This window comes from Artemia franciscana, chromosome 3, assembly GCF_032884065.1.
Source record: "Artemia franciscana chromosome 3, ASM3288406v1, whole genome shotgun sequence".
NCBI classification, from domain to species: Eukaryota; Metazoa; Arthropoda; class Branchiopoda; order Anostraca; family Artemiidae; genus Artemia; species Artemia franciscana.
In genome coordinates, this window is record NC_088865.1 from 6,452,828 (window position 1) to 6,474,273 (window position 21,446).

At 38.1% G+C, this 21,446-nt stretch overlaps 1 protein-coding gene across 15 annotated transcripts in view; it reads left to right on the forward strand.

Moving 5' to 3' along the window:
- LOC136024812 (palmitoyltransferase ZDHHC16B-like) overlaps positions 1-21,446 on the forward strand; it is a 229,143-nt gene that overhangs the window by 43,679 nt on the left and 164,018 nt on the right. For 4 of the 15 annotated variants that reach the window (XM_065700289.1, XM_065700290.1, XM_065700288.1 and 1 more), the window contains exon 4: positions 13,332-13,523. The exons of 10 other annotated variants lie outside the window; for them this stretch is intronic. In XM_065700289.1, coding sequence (XP_065556361.1) covers positions 13,332-13,523 — 192 coding nt within the window. Of the gene's footprint in view, positions 1-13,045; positions 13,076-13,331; positions 13,524-21,446 lie in introns of those variants that run through there. One more of the 15 variants, XR_010616929.1, reaches the window with a different exon arrangement.

Here is a 21,446-nt window from a genome sequence, read left to right on the forward strand (position 1 = left end):
TTCCTGTCAATGTTTTATCAGTTATCCTCACGTCTTTTCTTTAATTGATTTTTTTTTTAATATACGCCATCCTCAAATTGACTAAAGGCTAATACTGAATGCGGAGCAATATTGTTCACGTGGCCACTTTTACCGTTTTTGTGATTTCGTCTTTTAAAATCAGCTATCCAAATTTTGCTGAACCAGTTAAAGGAATACCTTCGAAACCCATTTGCATTCACCTAATACAATCTACATGAAAAGCATAGCATAGCATCAGATTGCTATTTTTTACTTCAGGTAATGATATATTTACCATCTTTTAAACAACCGAGAACACAAAAAAGTTCAATTAAATGTCATCCCTTGCACTTCATCAGAATTTTTGCTACTGGCGGGTTTATACATTTTGCATACCTGATTATGATTATTGACCTTTATCCTCAAAAATATACCTGCGTTTTATTTAATATGTTGGTAATTCAAAATTGAATCATCGTGAAGTTAAGTGCCAATGGTTTTGAGTAGAATTTTAAGCAATATTTGTGATTTCGTCTTTTGAAATCAGCTAACAACTAGAAACCCTGCTATTCAAATTTTGCTGAACCAGGTAAAGGAACGCCATCTAAACCCATTTGCATTCACCAAAGGATATCGCCCCCTCTTTTATAGTATGTTCTCTTCTGCATAGCTAACTTTTGGTAATCATAATGTCCGGACTTAAACAAAACATATAGGTAACATGTTTCTTCCCTTTTCTCGGCCAGTATGTCAATCAATGCGGGTGACAGACCAGGAACTCCCAAAGCAGCAATATTATATCTCCTGTGAACTGATTTTCAGCATTAGTCCAGGGGGTTGGCTAGGACGTTCCCAAAGCAGCAAGATTATATCAAATGATACTCCCTGTGAACTGATTTTTAGCATTTGTCGAGGAGGTTGGCTAGGATACTTTTAAGGACCGCTCTTTCCTGAATTTATATTAGAAACTTCTGCTCCGAACGATAAGAAAACCAAAATTAATACTTTCTGATGAATTAAGTCTCATTAGAGCTGAATATCTCATTATCAGGCTCAAACTGAAAGAAATTGAATGTAATAGAAATAAACTAAGTAAACATAAATAAACTCTCGTTTGTTCGAATCTATCGTCCAAGTTCTACAAGTTTTATCAAGACCTCCAACTTAATAATAAATAGATGGACCACACAAACTAAAAATTTTTATAATGGACGGGATAGAGCGATTTTCAATTGTATCGATGGGCCTTAACCTGGTTTAAAAAAACGTGGCTATTTTTCTCCCCGTTGATAAGGGTAATAGTGCGATTGACTTACGAAAATATATAGCAAAAAAAGCAGACCAATGGAATTGAAGCACATTTTCAACACAGACGTACAGGAAAGTAATCTCTGCTTTGCTTTACCTCAGTCCTCCGAACTCACTTAAAAATGTCCGCGTTCAATAAAATCGCCCGAATACCCCAGCATCAAGGCCGTATCCAGGATTTTGTTCGGGTGAGGGGTTGCAAAAAAATTGTATAAAACGCAAAAAGATGTTTAAATATTTTAATTTTTGTTGCTTTTTTACAAGTCGGACAAAATCACGGAGGGAGGAGGGCTCAAACCGGGTAACCTTTCTGAATACGGCTCTGTCCAGCACCCTTCAGAAATCTGGGAAAGATTTTGTAGGCCTATATTCATACGAAGTCTTCAAAGTGCATAACATTTTCTAAAAAAAAAAAAAAACTCATGTCTCTGAGTTAATAGGGAAAAAACACCCTACCTCTCCACTAAGTTTCCTTGTAAATTCAGGAAGGTTTTGTAACTTGAAAGTTCCGTGGTGGGCTGGTATCAGAGTGAAACAAAATCCCCACCCCCTCAAACGGCAATGGTGAAAATGTAGGGGGAAAGGATAAGATTAAAAGACGCATTTAAAAAACAACGTTCAGCAATTACATCTAAAATAGGGGGTAAATAACTTGTTACTAAACTTAAAATAATAGTTTAAGTTTATTACTCAGGTTTTTATGGCACTTGGTATCTACCAAGTGAGATATAGCGATCGCAAATTCTGTCTGTCTGTCGGTCCCGGTTTTGCTAGTTTAGGCACTTCCAGGTAAGATAAGACGATGAAATTTGGCTGGCGTATCAGGAACCAGAGCAGATTAAATTAGGAATTGTCGTTTCCCCGATTCGACCATCTGGGGGGAGGAGTGGGGGGACGGTTAAGTCGGGAAAAATAGTAAAAATGAGCGTATCAGAGAACCCTATAGAAAAAATTTCAAGGTCCAATCTACAAAAATGTGGAATTTCGTATTTTTTGCCAGAAGACAAATTACGGGTGCGTGTTTATTTGTTTTTTTGTCTTTTTGTTTTTTTTTCCCCAGGGGTCATCGTATCGACCAAGTGGTCCTAAAGTGTTGCAAGAGGGCTCATTCTAACGGAAATGAAAAGTTCTAGTGCCCTTTTTAAGTGACCAAAAAAATTGGAGGGCACCTAGGCCCCCTCCCACGCTCATTTTTTACCAAAGTCAACGGATCAAAATTTTGAGATAGCCATTTTGTTCCGCATAGTCTAAAATCATAATAACTATGTCTTTGGGGATGACTTATCCCCCACAGTCCCTGGGGGAGGGGCTGCAAGTTACAAAATTTGGCCAGTGTTTACATACAGTAATGGTTACTGGGAAGTGTACCGACGTTATCAGGGGATTTTTTTGGTTTGGGTGTGGGGTTCAGGGGAGGGGGCTATATGGGAGGATCTTTCCTTGGAGGAATATTTCATGGGGGAAGAGAAATTCAATGAAAAGGGCGCATGACTTTCTAGCATTACTATAAAAAAAAAACAATGAAAATATAAACATGGAAATTTTTTTCAATTGAAAGTAACGAGAAGCATTAAAACTGAAAACGAACAGAGATTATTACGCATATGAGGGGTTCTAAAAATACTTTAGCATAAAGAGCGAGGTATTTAGGAGGAGATAAATACTTCACTCTTTATGTTAAAAATTTTTTAAGTAATTTCAACTATTTATTCTACGGCCTTTCTGATTTAGGGGTCATTCTTAAAGAATTGGGACAAAACAAGATTTAGTGTGAAGAGCGAGGTATTAACGAGGGGACCAACCCCCTCATATTTATAATCAAAAATATAAGAATATATAAGTTTGTTACGTAAGTTAATTCTTAAGTTGCGTATTTTTTTTACTAATAAAAACGTTCGTTAAAAATTAAAATATCTAGTTGCCTTTTTAAGTAACCGAAAAATTGGAAGACAACTAGGCCTCCTTCTCCACCCCTTATTTCTCAAAATCGTCTGATCAAAACTAAGAGAAAGCCATTTAGCCAAAAAATAATTAATATGCAAATTTCATTTTAATAGTTTATGTACGGAGAGCCAAAATCAGACATACATTAATTCAAAAACTTTCAGAAATTAAATAAAAAAACAAGTTTTTTGAAATGAAAGTAAGGAGCGACATTAAAACTTAAAACGAACAGAAATTACTCCGTATATGAAAGGGGTTTTTCCTCCTCGACGCCCCGCTCCTTACGCTAAAGTTTGACTCTTTCTCTCAATTCTTCTTTTTAAAACAGTAAAAAACTTTAACGTAAAGAGCGGGGCGTTGATGAGGAAGCAGCCCCTTTTTATATACGAAGTAATTTCTGTTCGTTTTAAGTTTTACTGTCGCTCCTTACTTGCAGTTTAAAAAACTTGTTTTTTTTTATTTAATTATTATCAGGCGGTGGGTTCTTCTCTCGTATTTTAAGCAGGGCTGCCAAATTTTTTTAAGGAATTTGTCATATTTTTTCCGAAATGTGCTTTTTGTGTTATCTGAGATTCCCTAATGTATTTTATATTTCTGCTACAAGTAGTATCATTTTTAATTGCCAAATCTTTATTTATTGTTTTGAATATATAATCTTTTCCATATCAGTTCAAAAGGGAGTAAACTTAACCTTATCTTGGGATCATGACCTTTTTATGACGTCACGAAACAATTAGAAACATTCGATTAAATTAATGTTACCTTCTATGAATTTGTGTTTGGGCGGCCAACGAGGCAAGTTTACATTTATAAAAGTTTTAGGGACAATCAATAAATTGAAAATAGACTTTTCGTATGACGTGCTAATCGTAATCGGCTTTATTGGCTAAGCTTTTTTTTGACTCAATATGTAAGCCCTTCAACCAGCTTCAATCTAGTATTTTTGTCATATTTGTTGGTACTTTTTAAAGCCAGATGGCTTATTCTGAAGGAAAGACATGGCAAAGGAAGGAAAATGAATACGTTTCGAGGATAAACGGTGGTATGACAAATACAGTTCTCAGAAAAAAAAGAAAAGAACTGAATTTTTACATCCCGAATGGAACAAAAATCTATTTGTTCCGAATGGAACAAAAATAAATTTTGGAACAAAAATAAAAAAAGATAAATTCCTTCAGTATATCATGCGTTCAATCATTAGGTATTAAATATTAATACACTAAGTCCAAAACCAAAAACAGTAAAAGAAAACAAAATTAAACTTACGATTCGGCTATCAAAATAATACTCCTTCTTTACAAGTTCAATTTCAAAACCCAAAATCCAACTGATCGTTCCGTCAAACAACTTCAAGTATAATTCTTGGCTAATATTGTCAAGATTGTTTGACCACGAATGATGTAAATGTAAGGGTCTTATAGCATTTGAAATGCTGAATTCGAAATGGTTGAATCTAAATTCAGGAAAATGATACTTTTGTGAATCTATGAAGAACCGTCTATGCTTAAATTGCATCCGTCTGGTTTTTATTATGGCACTTGGTATTAACCAAGTGACATATAGCAATCGCCAATTCTGTCGGTCTGTCTGTCTGTCTCTCTGTCGGTCTGTCGGTCCCGGTTTTGCTACTTTAGGCCCTTCCAGGTAAGCTAGGACGATGAAATTTGGCAAGCGTATCAGGGACCGGACCAGATTAAATTAGAAATAGTCGTTTTCCCGATTTGACCATCTGGGGGGGGGGGGGGTTGAGTGGGGGGCCGGTTAATTCGCAAAAAATAGAAAAAATGAAGTATTTTTAACTTATGAGTGGGTGATTGGATCTTAATGAAATTTGATGTTTGGAATGATATTGTGTCTCAGAGCTCTTGTTTTAAATCCCGACCGGATCTGATGACATTGGGGGGAGTTGGAGGGGGAAAACCTAAAGTCACGGCTTTGCTACTTTAGGCACTTCCAGGTAAGCTAAAACGATGAATTTTGGCAAGCGTATCAGGGACCGGACCAGATTAAATTAGAAATAGTCGTTTTCCTGATTTGACCATCTGGGGGGGGAGGGGAGTGGGGGGCCGGTTAATTCGGAAAAAATAGAAAAAATAAAGTATTTTTAACTTATGAGCGGGTGATTGGATCTTAATGAAATTTGATGTTGGAATGATATTGTGTCTTAGAGCTCTTATTTTAAATCCCGACCGGATCTGCTGACATTGGGGGGAGTTGGAGGGGGGAAACCTAAAATCTTGGAAAACACTTAGAGTGGAGGGATCGGGATGAAACTTGATGGGAAAAATTAGCGCAAGTCCCAGATACATTATTGACATAATCGGAACTGATTCGCTCTCTTTGGGGTAGTTGGGGGGGAGGGTAATTCTTAAAAATTAGAAAAAATGAGGTATTTTCAACTTACGAACGGGTGATCGGATCTTAATGAAATTTGATGTTTAGAAGGATATCGTGTCTTAGAGCTCTTATTTTAAATCCCGACCGGATCTGGTGACGGGGGGGGGAGTTGGGAGGGGGAAACCTAAAACTTGGAAAACACTTAGAGTGGAGGGATCGGGATGAAACATGGTGGGAAAAATAAACACAAGTCCTAGATAGATGATTGACACAAACGGAACGGATCCACTCTCTTTGGGGTAGTTGGGGGGGGGGGGGGTATTTCTGAAAAATTAAAAAAATGAGGTATTTTTAACTTACGAACGGGTGATCGGATCTCATTGAAATTTGATATTTAGAAGGATATCGTGGCTCAGAGCTCTTATTTTAAACCCGACCGGATCTGGTGACATTGGGGGGTAGTTGGGAGGGGGAAACCTAAAACTTGGAAAACACTTAGAGTGGAGGAATCCGGATGAAACTTGGTGGGGAAAAAACACCAGTCCTAGATACATGATTGACATAACCAGAACGGATCGGCTCTCTTTGGGGTAGTGGGGGGGGGTTAATTCTGAAAAATTAGAAAAATGAGGTATTTTTAACTTACGAACGGGTGATTGGATCTCCATGAAATTTGATACCTAGAAGGAAATCGTGTCTCAAAGCTCTTATTTTAAATCCTGACCGGATCTGGTGACATTGGGGGGAAGTTTGGGGTGGGGAAACCTAAAATGATGGAAAACGCTTAGATTGGAGGCATTGGGATGAAACTTGGTTGGAAAAATAAGCAGAAATCTTGCATACGTGATTTACATAATTGGAACGGATCCGCTCAATTGTGGGGGGGGGGGGTAATTCTGAAAAATAAGAAAAAATGACGTATTTTTAACTTACGAAGGAGTGATCGGATCTTCATGAAACTTCATATTTAGAAGGACCTCGTAACTCAGATATCTTATTTTAAATCTCAACCGGATCAAGCGTAATTGGGGGGGGGCAGTTGGGGGGGGGGGGAAATCTTAGAAAATACTTAAAGCGGTGAGATCAGGATGAAACTGGATGGGAAGAATAGAAACCTGTCTAAGATACATGACTGACATAACTGGACCGGATCTGCTCTCTTTGGTGGAATTGGGGGGGGGATTTTGAAAATTGAGGTATTTGTAACTTACGAAAGGGTGACCAGATCTTAATGAAATTTGATATTTAGAAGGATCTTGTGCTTTAAAGTTCTAATTTCAAATTCTGACCAGATCCTGTGACATTCGGGGGAGTTGGAGGGGAAACCGGAATTCTTGGAAAAAATGAAAATTGGGGTATTTATATCTTATGAATAGATGATCGGATCGTAATGAAATTTGATTTTTAGAAGGAATTCATGTCTCAGAGCTCTTATTTCAAATTCCGACCAGATCTTTTGACATTGGGGGGAGTTGTAGGGGGAAATGTTGGAAAAACACTTGGAGTGGAGGAATCGGGATGAAGCTTGGTCGATAGAATAAACAAATGTCCTTGATATGTGATTGACAGAATCGTACTGGATTCGCTCTCTTTGGGGAGTTGGGGGGTGGGGTTCAGTGATTTGGCGAGTTCGGTGCTTCTGGACGTGTTAGGGCGATGAAAATTGGTAGGCGTGTCAAGGAGCTGCACAATTTGACTTGATAAAGTCGCTTTCCCAGATTCGACCATCTGGGGGGCAAAAGGGAGAGGAAAAATTAGAAAAAATCAGGTATTTATAACCTACGAGTGGGTGATCGGATCTTAATGGATTTTGAAATTTAGAAGGATTTTGTGACTCAGAGCTCTTATTTTAAATCTTGACCGGCATTAAGCCTCTTATTTTCCTTTTTAAATCAATCTATTGATTAATAGAATTTTGTTAGAGCTCATACCATATGATCTCTTGGCTCTTAGCTCTTCTCGCCTCGTCACAAGTGCCATATGAGCTCTTAGCTCTTGTTATTTTTATGGCACTTGGTATTAACCAAGTGACATATAGCAGTCGCAAATTCTGTCGGTCCCGGTTTTGCTACTTAAGGCACTTCCAGGTACGCTAGGACGATGGAATTTGGCAGGCGTATCAGGGACCGGACCAGATTAAATTAGAAACAGTCTTTTTCCCGATTTAACCATCGGGGGGGGGGGGGGAGAGGGGGCCCGTTAATTCGGAAAATATAGAAAAATTGAAGTATTTTTAACTTACGAACGGTTGATCAGATCTTAATGAAATTTGATGTTTGGAAGGATATCGTGTCTCAGAGCTATTATTTTAAATCCCGACCGGATCTGGTGACATTGGGGGGGGGGAGATGGGAAAGGGAAACCTAAAATCTTGGAAAACACTTAGAGTGGAGGGATCGGGATGAAACTTGGTGGAAAAATAAACACAAGTCCTAGATACATGATTGACATAACCGGAACGGATCCGCTCTCTTTGGGGTAGTTGTGGGGGGGGGAGTTAATTCTGAAAATTTATAAAAAATGAGGTATTTTTAACTTACGAACGGGTGATCGGATCTCAATGAAATTTGATATTTAGAAGGATATCGTGTCTCAGAGCTCTTATTTTAAATCCCGACCGGATCTGGTGACATTGGGGGGAGTTGGGAGGGGGAAACCTAAAATCTTGGGAAACACTCGGAGTGGAGGGATCGGGACGAAACTTGGTGGGAAAAATAAGCACAAGTCTTAGATACATGATTGACATAATCGGAACGGATCCGCTCTCTTTGGGGTAGTGGGGGGGGGAATAATTATGAAAAATTAGAAAAAATGAGGTACTTTTAATTTACGAACGGGTGATCGGATCTCACCGAAATTTGATATTTAGAAGGACATCGTGTCTCAAAGCTCTTATTTTGAATCCCGACCGGATCTGGTGACATTGGGGGTTGTTTGAGGCGGGGGGAACCTAAAATTACGGAAAACGCTTAGATTGGAGGGATCGGGATGAAACTTGGTGTGAAAAATGAGCAGAAGTCTTAGATATGTGATTTACACAATTGGAACAGATCCGCTCTATTGGGGGGGGGGGGGTCAATTCTGAAAAATTAGAAAAAATGACGTATTTTTAACTTACGAAGGAGTGATCGGATCTGGTGATCGGATCGGATCTTAGTGAGGAGTGATCGGAGGACCTCGTAACTCAGATCTCTTATTTTAAATCTCAACCGGATCCAGGGTCATTGGGGGGGGCAGTTGGAAGGGACCAGAAATCTTAGAAAATACTTAAAGCGGAGAGATCAGGATGAAACTAGATGGGAAGAATAAAAACCTGTCTAAGATAAGTGACTGACATAACCGGACCGGATCTGCTCTCTTTGGTGGAGTTGGGGGGGGGGGGGGGGGTAATTTTGAAAATTGAGGTATTTGTAACTTACGAAAGGGTGACCAGATCTTAATGAAATTTGATATTTAGATTGATCTTGTGCTTTAAAGCTCTAATTTTTAATTCCGACCAGATCCTGCGACATTGGGGGGAGTTAGAGGGAAAACCGGAATTCTTGGCAAACGTGAAAATTGGGGTATTTTTATCTTACGAATAGGTTATCGGATCTTAAATGAAATTTGATATTTAGAAGGAATTTATGTTTCAGAGCTTTTATTTCAAATCCCGACCAGATCTTTTGACATTGGGGGGAGTTGGAGGAGGAAATCTTGGAAAACACTTGGAGTGGAGGAATTGGGATGAAGCTTGGTGGATAGAATAAGCAAATATCCTTCATATGTGATTGACGTAACCGTACTGGATTCGCTCTCTTTGGGGGAGTTTGGGGGAGGGGTTCAGTGATTTGGCGAGTTTGGTGATTCTGGACGTGCTAGGACGAGGAAAATTGGTAGACGTGTCAGGGAGCTGCACAAATTGATTTGATAAAGTCGTTTTCCCAGATTCGACCATCTGGGGGGCTAAAGGGAGAGGAAAAATTAGAAAAAATTAGGTATTTATAACTTACGAGTGGGTGATCGGATCTTAATGAATTTTGATATTTAGAAGGACGTCATGACTCAGAGCTCTTATTTTAAATCCTGACCGGCATTAAGCCTCTGATTTTCCTTTTAAATCAATCTATTGATTCTTAGAATTTTGTTGGAGCTCATACCATATGAGCTCTTGGCTCTTAGCTCTTCTTGCCTCGTCACAAGTGCCATATGAGCTCTTAGCTCTTGTTAATCAAAGTAACACAGGAGACTAAAATTAATGAACAAGAGAGAAGTGAAAAATTATGGTGTTTAAAGTAATATTTACTAGGGATAGTCACTTGGGGTGACACCGTGATTGGTTGATTTATGGGGAAATTTTAGGGATTCGTGGAACCAAATTCTTTTTCGGGGAGACACATAGATTTTCGGGGAAATCCACAAAAATTCGGGGATAGTGGAAACCCTGTGAGAACCTGTATTGCTAGCAGCGTTTCCACTTTTCGATTTCAGAATTCTTTATTTTGATATCAATTTTCTATAAAATTTCTTGTCTTTGGGTCTGATTTCTTCCTAGAACAAAGGGATAATTTGCCTTAGATTCCATACAATCTACATGAAAAATGTAGAACAACATCAAATTACTATTTTTTTTACTTTAGATAATGATATACATAACATCTTTAACACTACTGAGAATACATAAAATAGTCAATTAAATATCATTTTCAGCACTTCATCAGAATTTTCGGTGCTGGCACGTTTGAAACATTTTGCATGCCTGATTATGATTTTGACCTCTATCCTCAAAAAGATACCTGAGTTTCACTTAATATGCCGATAATTCAAAATTGACTTTTTTGACAAAATTGACGATTTTTGAGTAAAATTTTAAGCAATATCAATGTTTTTTTTCTAAATTTAGGAAATATGTTTGCACATCTTTGAAACCTCATAACTTGGAATGAGCAAAGTTTGGAAAACTTGGAAAGGCTAAAAACATTTTTCTTGAACTTCATTTGGTAAATATCTCGCAGTTCATATCGTTGACTTACGAATAAAGTGAATATACTACTTGAGGCCTTTTTTTATGTTCTTTACGAATATAATAATCGCTTTTCTCGAAAATTCAGTTTTAAACCCTTGAAAATAATAATTTCGTTCTGTATTTTTTGGATATAAAATGAGTTATAATTTTTTTCAAACTTACTATGATTTCTATACTATGATTACTTACCATGATTATTTATGTCTTTGAGGATGACACTCCATCAGCCTTCAGGGCAAGGGTTGTGAGTAATGCCCTCCGTGCATTTAAGGTTTTTTTTATAGAAAGCGTTGTCGTAGAAACTTGAAAAGGGCTCATTCGATTGGGACTGAGGGGACTAGTTTCCTTTTTATCTGTCGAAAGGGATCGGAGGGCAAATTCCCCCCCCCCACGCCCATCATTTCCCCAAAAACTTCCTATCAAAATTTTGAGATATCCATTTTGTTCAACGTGGATGAAAGGTCTGGAAATTATTTCTTTGAGCATAACAACCCCCCAGCCCTCAGGACGAGGGCAGTAAGTTATGCCCTGGGGGTATATAAGATTTTGTAGAAAGCGTTTTCGTATAAACTTCGGGGGGGGGCTTATTGGATTGGTAATCAGAAGCTCTAGTGCCCTTTTTATGGGTCAAAGAGGAGAGCTATCCCTCCTCCTACACTCACACGCTGTATTGTCCCAAAATGCACCTAATAGAAATTTTGAAATATCCATTTTCTTCAAAATAGTCCAAATATCATATAACAAGGCTTTTGGTGTTGGAACAAAGCCCCAGAGCCTAGAGGCAAGGGTTGTAAATTGTTTCTCAGGGGCATTTAAGGTTTTTGTGGAAGGGATGGCTGTATAAACTTTAGAGGAGGCTTATTTGGTTAAAAAATGGAAGTTCTAATTCCCTTTTAAGCTTCAAAAGTGATGAAGGGCAGCTCCCCCCGTCTACCCCTCCTCATCAAACGAATCTAATTAAAATTGTGAGATAGTGATTTTACAGAAAATAGTCTAAAAAATATATTAACAACGCCGCTAGGGTTGAAACAACCGCTGAACGCCCTGCGGATAAGGTTGTAAGTCATGGCCTTGGGGCATATACGGTTTTTGTGGACTGGGTTGTCGTATAAACTTCAGATGGGGCTCATTTGATTTGAAATTGGAATTTATAGTCCCGTCTTTAAGAGTCAGTGATTTGAGAGTAGCCAGCCCCCCCCCCCCTATACACTGATCGTTTCTCTTCACACCTCCTATTAAAATTTGGAGACAACAGTTTTCTTCATCGTAGTTCAAGGATCCGAAAATTATGTCTGTCAGGAAGACAATCCCCCTACAGTTCTCAGGGCAAGAGTTGTAAGTTATACCCTGGGGCACATAAGGTTCTTATAGAAAGGGTGGTCGTATATGCTTTGGAGGGAACTCACTGGACTGGTAATCAGAAGTTTTACTGCCCTTTTAAAAGTCAGAGTGACCAGAGCGCAGCCCCCCCCCACACACACACAAACACGTCGTGTTTTCCTGAGATGCATCCAATACAAATTTTGAGACAGTCCTTTAATTCTAAATAGTCCAATGACCATATAAGAAGGCTTTTGGGCTGATACAGACCACCAGCGCCTAAGGGTGGGGGTTTTAAGTTATGTCCCTTGGCAATTTAAGGTTCTTATGGAAGGGATGGCTGCATAAACTTTAGTGGTGGCTGGCTCATTTGGTCAAAATTGGAAGTTCTAGTGCCCTTTAAAGAGTCAATAGTGATGGGGGTTAACTAGCACTCCCCTACTACCTTTTCACCAAACGCATCTGATTGAAGTTATGCGATGAAATTTTGTTTAAAATAGTACAAAGAACATATAACAATGCCTCCATGGTTTGCACAACCCCCAAAGCCCTGGGGCAACGATTTTAACTTATGCCCTGGGGGCATATACATTTTAAGGAATGCATGGAAATGTACGCATGTTTGACTTTTACTTTCCCAAAGACGAAGGGCATTAAGATGAGGAATGTTGAGGGGAGTGTGTAACTACATCATAACATGTTATGTAATTTGGAATTTTCAGGAAATGATAAGGAAAATGATCAATTGACCAAAAAGGCAATATTTGCACGCTACTACTACTACAACTAATGCTACTTCTACTGCTATCACAAGTACTATTACTACTATCACTACAACTACTAGTTCTGTAGCGAGAGCTAATAAGGCTGAAGATATTGAAAAAAATATCTGAGGAAGCGTTGAGTGGGAAGTTGTACTAAATCAACGAATACTATGTGTATACAGATTGCTGATACGGGCGTATCAACTAACTAACTTACTTTATATTTTTATTTTTATTTTCCTTTGTAGATATTAGTTTCTAGAATAGCAATCCTGCTGTTTTTTTTGTTTCTGTAACCATTTTACCAACTTACTTTTTACTAACTAACTAACTTACTTTATATTTTTATTTTTATTTTCCTTTGTAGATATTAGTTGCTGGAATAGCAATCCTGCTGGGTTTTTTTTATTTTTTTTTTTGTTTCTGTAACCATTTTACTAACTTACTTTTTACTAACTAACTAACTTACTTTTTACTAACTAACTAACTTACTTTATATTTTTATTTTTATTTTCCTTTGTAGATATTAGTTTCTGGAATAGCAATCCTGCTGTTTTTTTTTGTTTTTTTTTTGTTTCTGTAACAATTTTACTAACTTACTTTTTACTAACTAACTAACTTACTTTATATTTTATTTTTATTTTCCTTTGTAGATATTAGTTGCTGGAATAGCAATCCTGCTGTTTTTCGTTGTATCCATAGCACATATTATTGGAATACCCTTCTGGTGGGATAGAAGTCCATTAGCTACTATTATTATTATCAGTATAGGATATTGGCTGCTAATTAATGTGCTGTTTCACTATACAATGGCAGTTAGGACTGATCCTGGCCATCCAGACAATGTAAGTACTAATTTTCACCAACAGTGCGTTCGAGCTTCTACAAAAAGTTAGTAATATTTAACTTTAATAAGATTTCATAACAATAACAATTTAATTTTTGTTCCAGGTAAGAGCGGATTAATTGCTGGAATGATCTAAAATTATCTCGGTATTAAGTTTTTGTGAACACGGTTAACTTGTATGTTTAATATATTAAATTCTGTATAATCTTCATCAAATTAGGAGAAATGGAAGCAAATGACCAAATTTATGAAAGTTAATGAGTATTAAGGCATTAAAACCTATAGTTTTCATATTTTACTCATTACTCATTAAAGTTACTCATATTTTAGAAATCATTGTAATGCAAGTTAAGGTATTTGTTAATAAATCGTTCTAGGATGTTAGCTTACTCGAATCAAATTTAAATTAAATACAAACTAAGTTAAAATTTCTAACCGGACCGTGCCCCAAGTGTTGCGCTAGAATTATACTTCTGAGCAATTTAACAGTTCCGAAAACCAACATTTAAGTCTTTCAAAATACGATTGAAGTACCGAGGACAGTGAAAATTCCATATGATTCTTTGAATTGGTTAAGTTCTTTGAGGTAGTGACATATGGCAGAAGAACGCTACCATATATTTGATAAATGACTAGAAAAATTGGAGTTCAATGTCTAATGTAAAAGACCCCATTCTGCAGATATGCAGTTTGTGCCAAAATAAAGTAAAAAAAAAAATTGCAAAAAGTCAATAAAAAACAAGCGACTGGTCGAGTTCCTCGACGTAAAACATTAATGACAATTTGTTTAGTTTTACTGTCTTAAATAAAAAGCCGTTTTTGACACAGTATTTTTCTTTATAAATTCATTCCATTCAAACGCTGGAAAAAAAACTAATTGAATAACAACGGAACTTCTGATTTATGCATTGGACTTACGTACAATGTTTTTTGGTAATTACTGTTCGTTATAAATTTGAAATCACTTTTTAATTTTATCTTAAAAAAACTTATTGGATTTTTTATGTAATCAGGATAAAACTTCAAAATCAGCAAAAAGTAAACAAAAATATATGGGATATAACAGCTTATGAAGATGTAGCTTTCTCTTGAAGGTGTCTTTAGCAATCAGTAGATTTTTTCAAAATCTGATTTTGTATGGAAAAAAACGTTACCAAATTAAACTAACCAGTTTTGCTTGCTGATTCTATGTGCTTTAACGTGGCAAAACTGATGAAAATATGATTTTGCCCTATAAACTTCATGATTTTAAAACAACCAAAATCTGAGTTTCAGAATATTATATCTAATATGGGTAAAGTGCTGGTAGAAAAAACCTTTGTTTTTCGTCGTTGCTTAAAAACCTTAAGTTTATAAACCATTTGATTAGCGTTGGTCCAGATATAAGAAAACCAGTCATTGATAGAGACATAATTGCTAACAGGATTCATTGGAGGTGCCAAGCCTATTATTTATTTATCAAGATAATTACTCCTTTGATAAATCCCTTATAGTTAATACCGAAGAATTGTTGCACTTATCTCCAATGTTCCACAATCCCCAAATTTCCCGGTATTTTTCTAAGTTTCCCAAAAAGCATTTTATGCCCTTTGAAATCTCCCCATAATTGACGCTAAAGGAAATTAGTAAATTGTATTTCGTATTGGCGTTTATACATTTACGAACGTTAATTGTTGGGTATATTTTGAAGAACACAATTTAATTTATAGGGAATTTGGGAAAACCCCAATAAGTCAGGGGAGTGGTAGTGTTGCTTGGATCAATACGCACACGGGGGATGATTTTGACAAATCCCCCCTCCTCTCTAAATATGGATCATATAAAAATACATGGCTACTTCAATACTATCAAGACTTACTTGACTTAAGTCTCCTGCCGGGCACTGCTCGGCGTAGAAAGTGACGTCTGCCTCCTCCACCCACTTCGGTCCATGGCGAGTATTTGCTCTTCGCCCTGTCTGATGTTTGCCATCGCCAAGAACTCGGACAGGCTGTCGGACCAACGTTTCTTCGGTCGGCCGCGAGGTCGCTTCCAACCTACTTTGATAGGGTCGAAGTCATAGATCATCTTTGCGAGTAGATGTGGTGGCATTCGAAGCAGATGCTCGAACCATCGTAAGGTTCTCTCGGCTGCTTGAGTCGAAAACCAAGACTGCTTTGTGAGCTGCAGAAGCTTTTCATTGCTGACGAAGTCGGACCATCGTAGACCCTCAATCCTTCTCAGGCTCTTTGCATTAAATATGTCTATTTTCTTGAGGGTTGCAGCTGATGCTTGCCATGTCTCAGCTCCGTAAAGCATCACAGAGCCGACTAGAGCGTTGAAGATCCGCAGTTTCGTTGTGCGACTGATATTTGGTTTTCGCCAGAGGTGACGATTCAGTCTACCCATGACAAAAGACGCTTTAGATAATCTTGCCTGCAGCTTGGGGAGAAGTGAGCCATTTAAAGAAATTACGGAGCCCAGGTAGGTGAAGACTTTAACAACCTCGATGCTAGTGGCGCTGTCCAGGCTAACTGGAGAGTTAACAGCAGGAGAAGACGGGTATATGGCCATAATTTTAGTTTTGTTCCAGTTTATATGCAGTCCCACTTTGGCAGCCTCTTCTCGCAGAATTCGGAGCGCTTCCAGCAGCTGCTCCATGGAGTCTGCCAGAATGGCCAAGTCATCGGCAAAATCGACATCTGAAATGGTATGATCTCCGAATTTGAGCTCAAAGCTGAGACGTGAAGTGGTTTTTGTCATAACGTAATCTATGATGACATTGAAGAGCTCTTGGGCCACTGCAAATCCTTGGCGCACCCCTGTCGTGATTTGAAAGAACGGGCTGCGCCGACCATTTACTTGTACACAGCTCTCCGTCCCATGATGTAGCGCCTTGAGAAGTCTGCAATACTTCTCGGGTAGGCCACTCAACTCTAGAATCCGCCAAAGAGCTTTTCGATCGACTGAGTCAAATGCAGCACGGAAGTCAACGAAGGGAATAAATGCTTTCTGTCGGAACTCTGTGGTCTTCTCTACTATTTGTCGGATCGTGAAAATCTGCTCGATGGTTGAACGATCTGACATAAAACCAGCTTGCTCCGGTCGCCGGATTTTTCGAATGATGCTCCGACATCGATCCAGCAGGACCATTGAAAACAGTTTGCTAGGGACTGACAGTAGGGTTATTCCTCGGTAGTTGGAGCAGTCGCTTCTCGAGCCTTTTCTCTTCCATAAGGGGATGATGACACCCTTCCGCCAGTCCTCGGGAATTATCTCTGTTTGCCAGATTGTAGAGAACAGGGTGTGTAGAAACAGGAGCATTGCAGGACCTTCATATTTTAGCAGCTCCGAGTTTAAGCCACAGATACCAGCAGCTTTATTATTCTTGAGTCTTTTTACTGCATGTCCAATTTCTGAGGGGCTGAAAGGCTCATCTGGAGGAACATCTGTTCCAGGTCTTTGAGTGCAAGATTGGCTGGGACTATCATTAGGAGGCGCAGACGGACCAGTATTGTTGAGGAGCGAACAGAAGTGGTCCTTCCACTGCTCAAGACAAGAACCTTCGTCAGAGAGAAGTGCACCATCCCTGGACAGGATGGGACCCAAGGTGGGAGTTTTATTTTCAGTGAGGTCTCGGAGATGCTTGAATAGGCTGCCCATGTCTTTCTTTTTTGCAGCTAGCTCAATTTCATCGGCTTTCGTTGCAACAAACTGGGTTCTATCCCGGTGAATGAGTCTGTTCTGCACTCCATTGAGCCTCCGATATGTGGTCATGTCCCCAAGAAGTCTTGCCTTCCGTCTTTGCTCTATGACTTGATTTGTTTCATTAGTTAGCCACGATTTCTTTGGATAACTCCTCTTGCCAAGCACTAGTTGTGCTGCTTCACTGGTCTGTAATTTAAAATGCTTCCAGAGATCTTCGCTGCTATTAAGTGAGCCAAGGGCCTCGAAGCGATTCGATATCTCGATACTGTACTTCTGGCGAGTATCTGATTCCTTTAGTCTCCCAATATCTGCAGCGATGGGTTTTCTTTTCGATCGTTGTGCATGGAGGCGAAGCCAAGATCGGCGCACACAAGCCTATGGTCTGCGTTTCCAAGCTCTACTGATCTTTAAGTTCTGCAGTTCTTCACCAATGATCTCCATCGTTTGGAAATAATGACGTAGTCAATCATCTTCTTTGTACGACCGTCATTACTATACCACGTGTCCTGATGAATAGTTTTGCGTTGGAAGTAGGTGTTTGTAATGTAAAGGTCGTGAGATCGGGACAGTTCAAGTAAGTGGAGCCCATTGTCGTTAAGTGGGTCGGGGGATACAGGACCAACTGTGCCACGCCATAAACCCATATCATCGCGCACTGTCGCATTAAAGTCGCCAAGGAGAACAGTTATATCATGGGGGTGGGGGTACTGTTGCAAGGCATCTGGACAAAGTAGAGTAGAAATTCTCCTTAGTTGCATCATCAGAATCATTGGTCGGGGCATAGCATACGATGAGAGTCATCTTGCCATGCTTGTGTCCAAAGCGGGCCTTCATTAATCTGTCTGATACAGCTTCGTGTAAAAGTAAGGCCTTTCTCGTAAGGCTATTTAGTGCAAGGCCAACACCATTCCTTCTCGAGCTTCCTCCAGACCAGAGCAATGAGTCACTGTTACCTATTCGCTCTTCTCCGCTTCCGGTAAGACGCGTTTCTGTAAGACCTGCAATTGACACTTTATTCTTGCGAAGTTCTTCAGAGAGTAGGTTCTTTGACGCAGGTGCATTCAAAGTCAAGACATTCCAGGTGGCTATTCGTAACCCCCTTCGGTCCATAAAGTTTAGTGTGTCAGTATTTCTGACGTCGTCAGCATGTCCATTGACGCGCGATGGTCGAGATCTTAAAAGGGAATCCGGGTCTGAGGCTATATTGTCACTTTTCGTAGCACTTAATTTTTAGGTGGAGGGTCGCTAGCCCAACCGACCCTAGGCCTGGAATCTGATTAGAGCTAGGTTAAACCTAGGTACTGAGATTCCCGGGGTGGGCTCCACCCGCCACATGAGGTTGCGGCCGTCCTGACTGGAGTGTTTAATTAGGGGAGAAGCCCCATATCCAGAGGCACGTGGTCAACAGACAGAGTCTGCCTCATTCCGGACTAACTTAATTCACCTCCAATACTATCAAGTATTATATAAATAATAAATACTATCAAGGATCCTAAAAAAAAACACGTAAGTCTTCACAGTTCAGCTTAATGCATTGGAGATACTGCCTTTTGAAAACAGTTGTTTTAAATCTTGCAAATAGAAGATAAAATTTGGAAAGGAAAAACGTTTGAGGGATAAAATATTTCAATTTTGCAGATAATTATGCTTTATATTTCAAATATTTTGTCTAAGTCCTAGAGATTATTGCATTTTTTTCTAGAATGTTAATAAGAAATTAAACTCGTCGTATTGTAATATAGAAATAGAAACCAAACTCAGGAAAGAAGAAGAAGAAGAAAATTTTACAGAAAGTTCCGTCGAAAGGCTCATAAAAAGAAGTTAGGAAGTAGACTTATATTTTAGAAATAAGATCGATATATTCTATGAATAAACGAGAGCAAATAATAGTACGTTTATTGAAAATACATTTTAATAAATTTCAGTAATAAATAAATTTGGTATCACCAGTGGTTTTTCTAAAAAAACACTTCTGAAATGCCCTACTTCATCCCATAGCCGTATCCAGAGGGGGGGTACCCGGTTTAACGTGTTTTTTATTGTTGTTATCTTTTTCATTTTTCTAAGCTTTTAATGCCATGTTTTCAAGAATGTCAATTTACCAGTGAAGAGTGACGCTAATGTATTGGCGGATAAATTAATTTTCTTTTTTGTTTAAAATTTCGGTTTCGCTTCACCACCTTGCATATAATTTTTATTTGTTTCCCTTCTTCTATATCTCTGCATCTAGGGAGCTTAAAATTGCAAATCTGGATTTCAGTTCTATTCAAAGAATTCAAAGCTACAACAACATTCATTTCGAGATCTACTATTAAGCTTTGGTAAAGTGTTGTCTTTAGCACAAAAGGAGTTATTTAAGAAATATTTGCTTAAAAAGTATGACGGACTATGGTTGCTTTACCGCTGCTTGAATAACTAAATAAAAAGACCAATTTTTAAAAATAATGATTTTTAAAAGAATAAACAAAGACTAACTATAGGTTGCAAAAGCTAATTAGTTTCTGTGACATATAGCTAATTAACTTTTGTGACCTATAGTCTCAGTTGCTATAATTGTGAATGTTGATATTGGTTGTATTTTGCTTAGTTTTGGGATTTTTTTTTTTTTTAGATTTTTTTAGTTGTTTCTTGTTTTCTCAGTGTTGAAACCCCTCGTTTCATACCGGTAAAATTTCTGGGTTGTTGTAGTTTTTATCTTTTCTTTCTACTGGCCACGTTCCCGTTTGTTAGTTCATCGTTGAAATTTCTCTCTTTGTTTTTTTTTTTCAAATCTTATCATAAGACTAACCAATTGGGATAGTTATTAAACAAACAAAAAAAAACAAAACAAATGAGATCAGAGGCCATAGCATCTCAGTACTAATAGAAAGTTGATTTTTACATAGTTGCACCATTTTCACATTTGAGCTTCAAACTTTTCTAGGGGGAGGATGGCAACGCACTGAAACTAACCCTCTCTAGACGTCTAGTTACAACGGTAGTTTTTGTTTTATACGTTCATACTGTTATAAGTTTTAGTTTTTGTACTTTTCTTTTTCCTTATTTTCTAATACTTCATATAAAACCTTTGAAAAAAAATGATTAAGAAACACATGCAGTAGTGTTTTTTAGTTTATGGGCAATCATACAACTCTCCACCACTCATAGCCCATGTCTTCTGAAAAGTGCTTTAAATTTGAATATTTTGCATTGAAGATAAGTTATGGAGCAACATTTATAAGGGATTCAGCAACGGAGGAGGAGGCAGTATAGTTGCCTTATAAGGATTTGCTAGTGTTTTTTTTACCATTTTAGGCTTCAACATAATTTTAAGTGTCATTTGAATTTGGAATGACTCTTGTTTGTTATATGGAAAAGAAATATTTTAGTTTTAGGAATGGCCTAAAATTACTTTTTTTTTCTGTCTTAGTAGACCTCTTTCTCTTTCAGACTTGTGTTATCTTTCCAATAGAATATAAAAAATGTAGAAAGTGCTACAGGCCCAAGCCCCCTCGTACACATCATTGTTCAGTTTGTAATAGATGTGTTCTTCGAATGGATCATCACTGTCGTGAGTTATATAATTTTCTTCTGTAGAATCTGATTTACATTATAACAGTGACACTTTTGTCAGTTTTTACCAATTTGTCAATTTTGTCTTTTCAATTAAAATACCAAAAAACAAATATTGTTCGAAATACGAGGGGTGGGGCAAAAAGATAAATTCTCTTCTCTTGCTATTACAGCCCATGGACTTAATAAAAAAGCATAGGTTTTTGAATGTTTAAACTTAGTACTTTCATCTATTCCAGCAGGGAATTGTTCCAATAGAAGTATCGTAGTTTCCAATTTAGAATCTATTCAAAATACACTGTTTCAAATTACGAAATCACAGGTTATTGATGCTTATACAATACAGATTTCTCAGTTTAATATTTTTGCAAACCGCAAAAGCCATCTTATCATATGATTTTGATTCTTAAAGGTTGACGATATCCAATGATATAGAGGGGGCGGAGCATTTTCCAAGCGCGAGCAGAACGTTATTCAATCCATTCCGATGACATTGCACGAGCGGGCTAGTTTTGTTTGATTGCAAGTGTAATTGAGCAACACTTCGGCCCATGTATTTTTCTAGGAGTCAGACATTTGGTGAAACCATATAGATAATCTTTAACGTAATACTTGACTTACTTGACTTAAGTCTCCTGCCGGGCACTGCTCGGTGTAGAGAGTGACGTCTGCCTCCTCCACC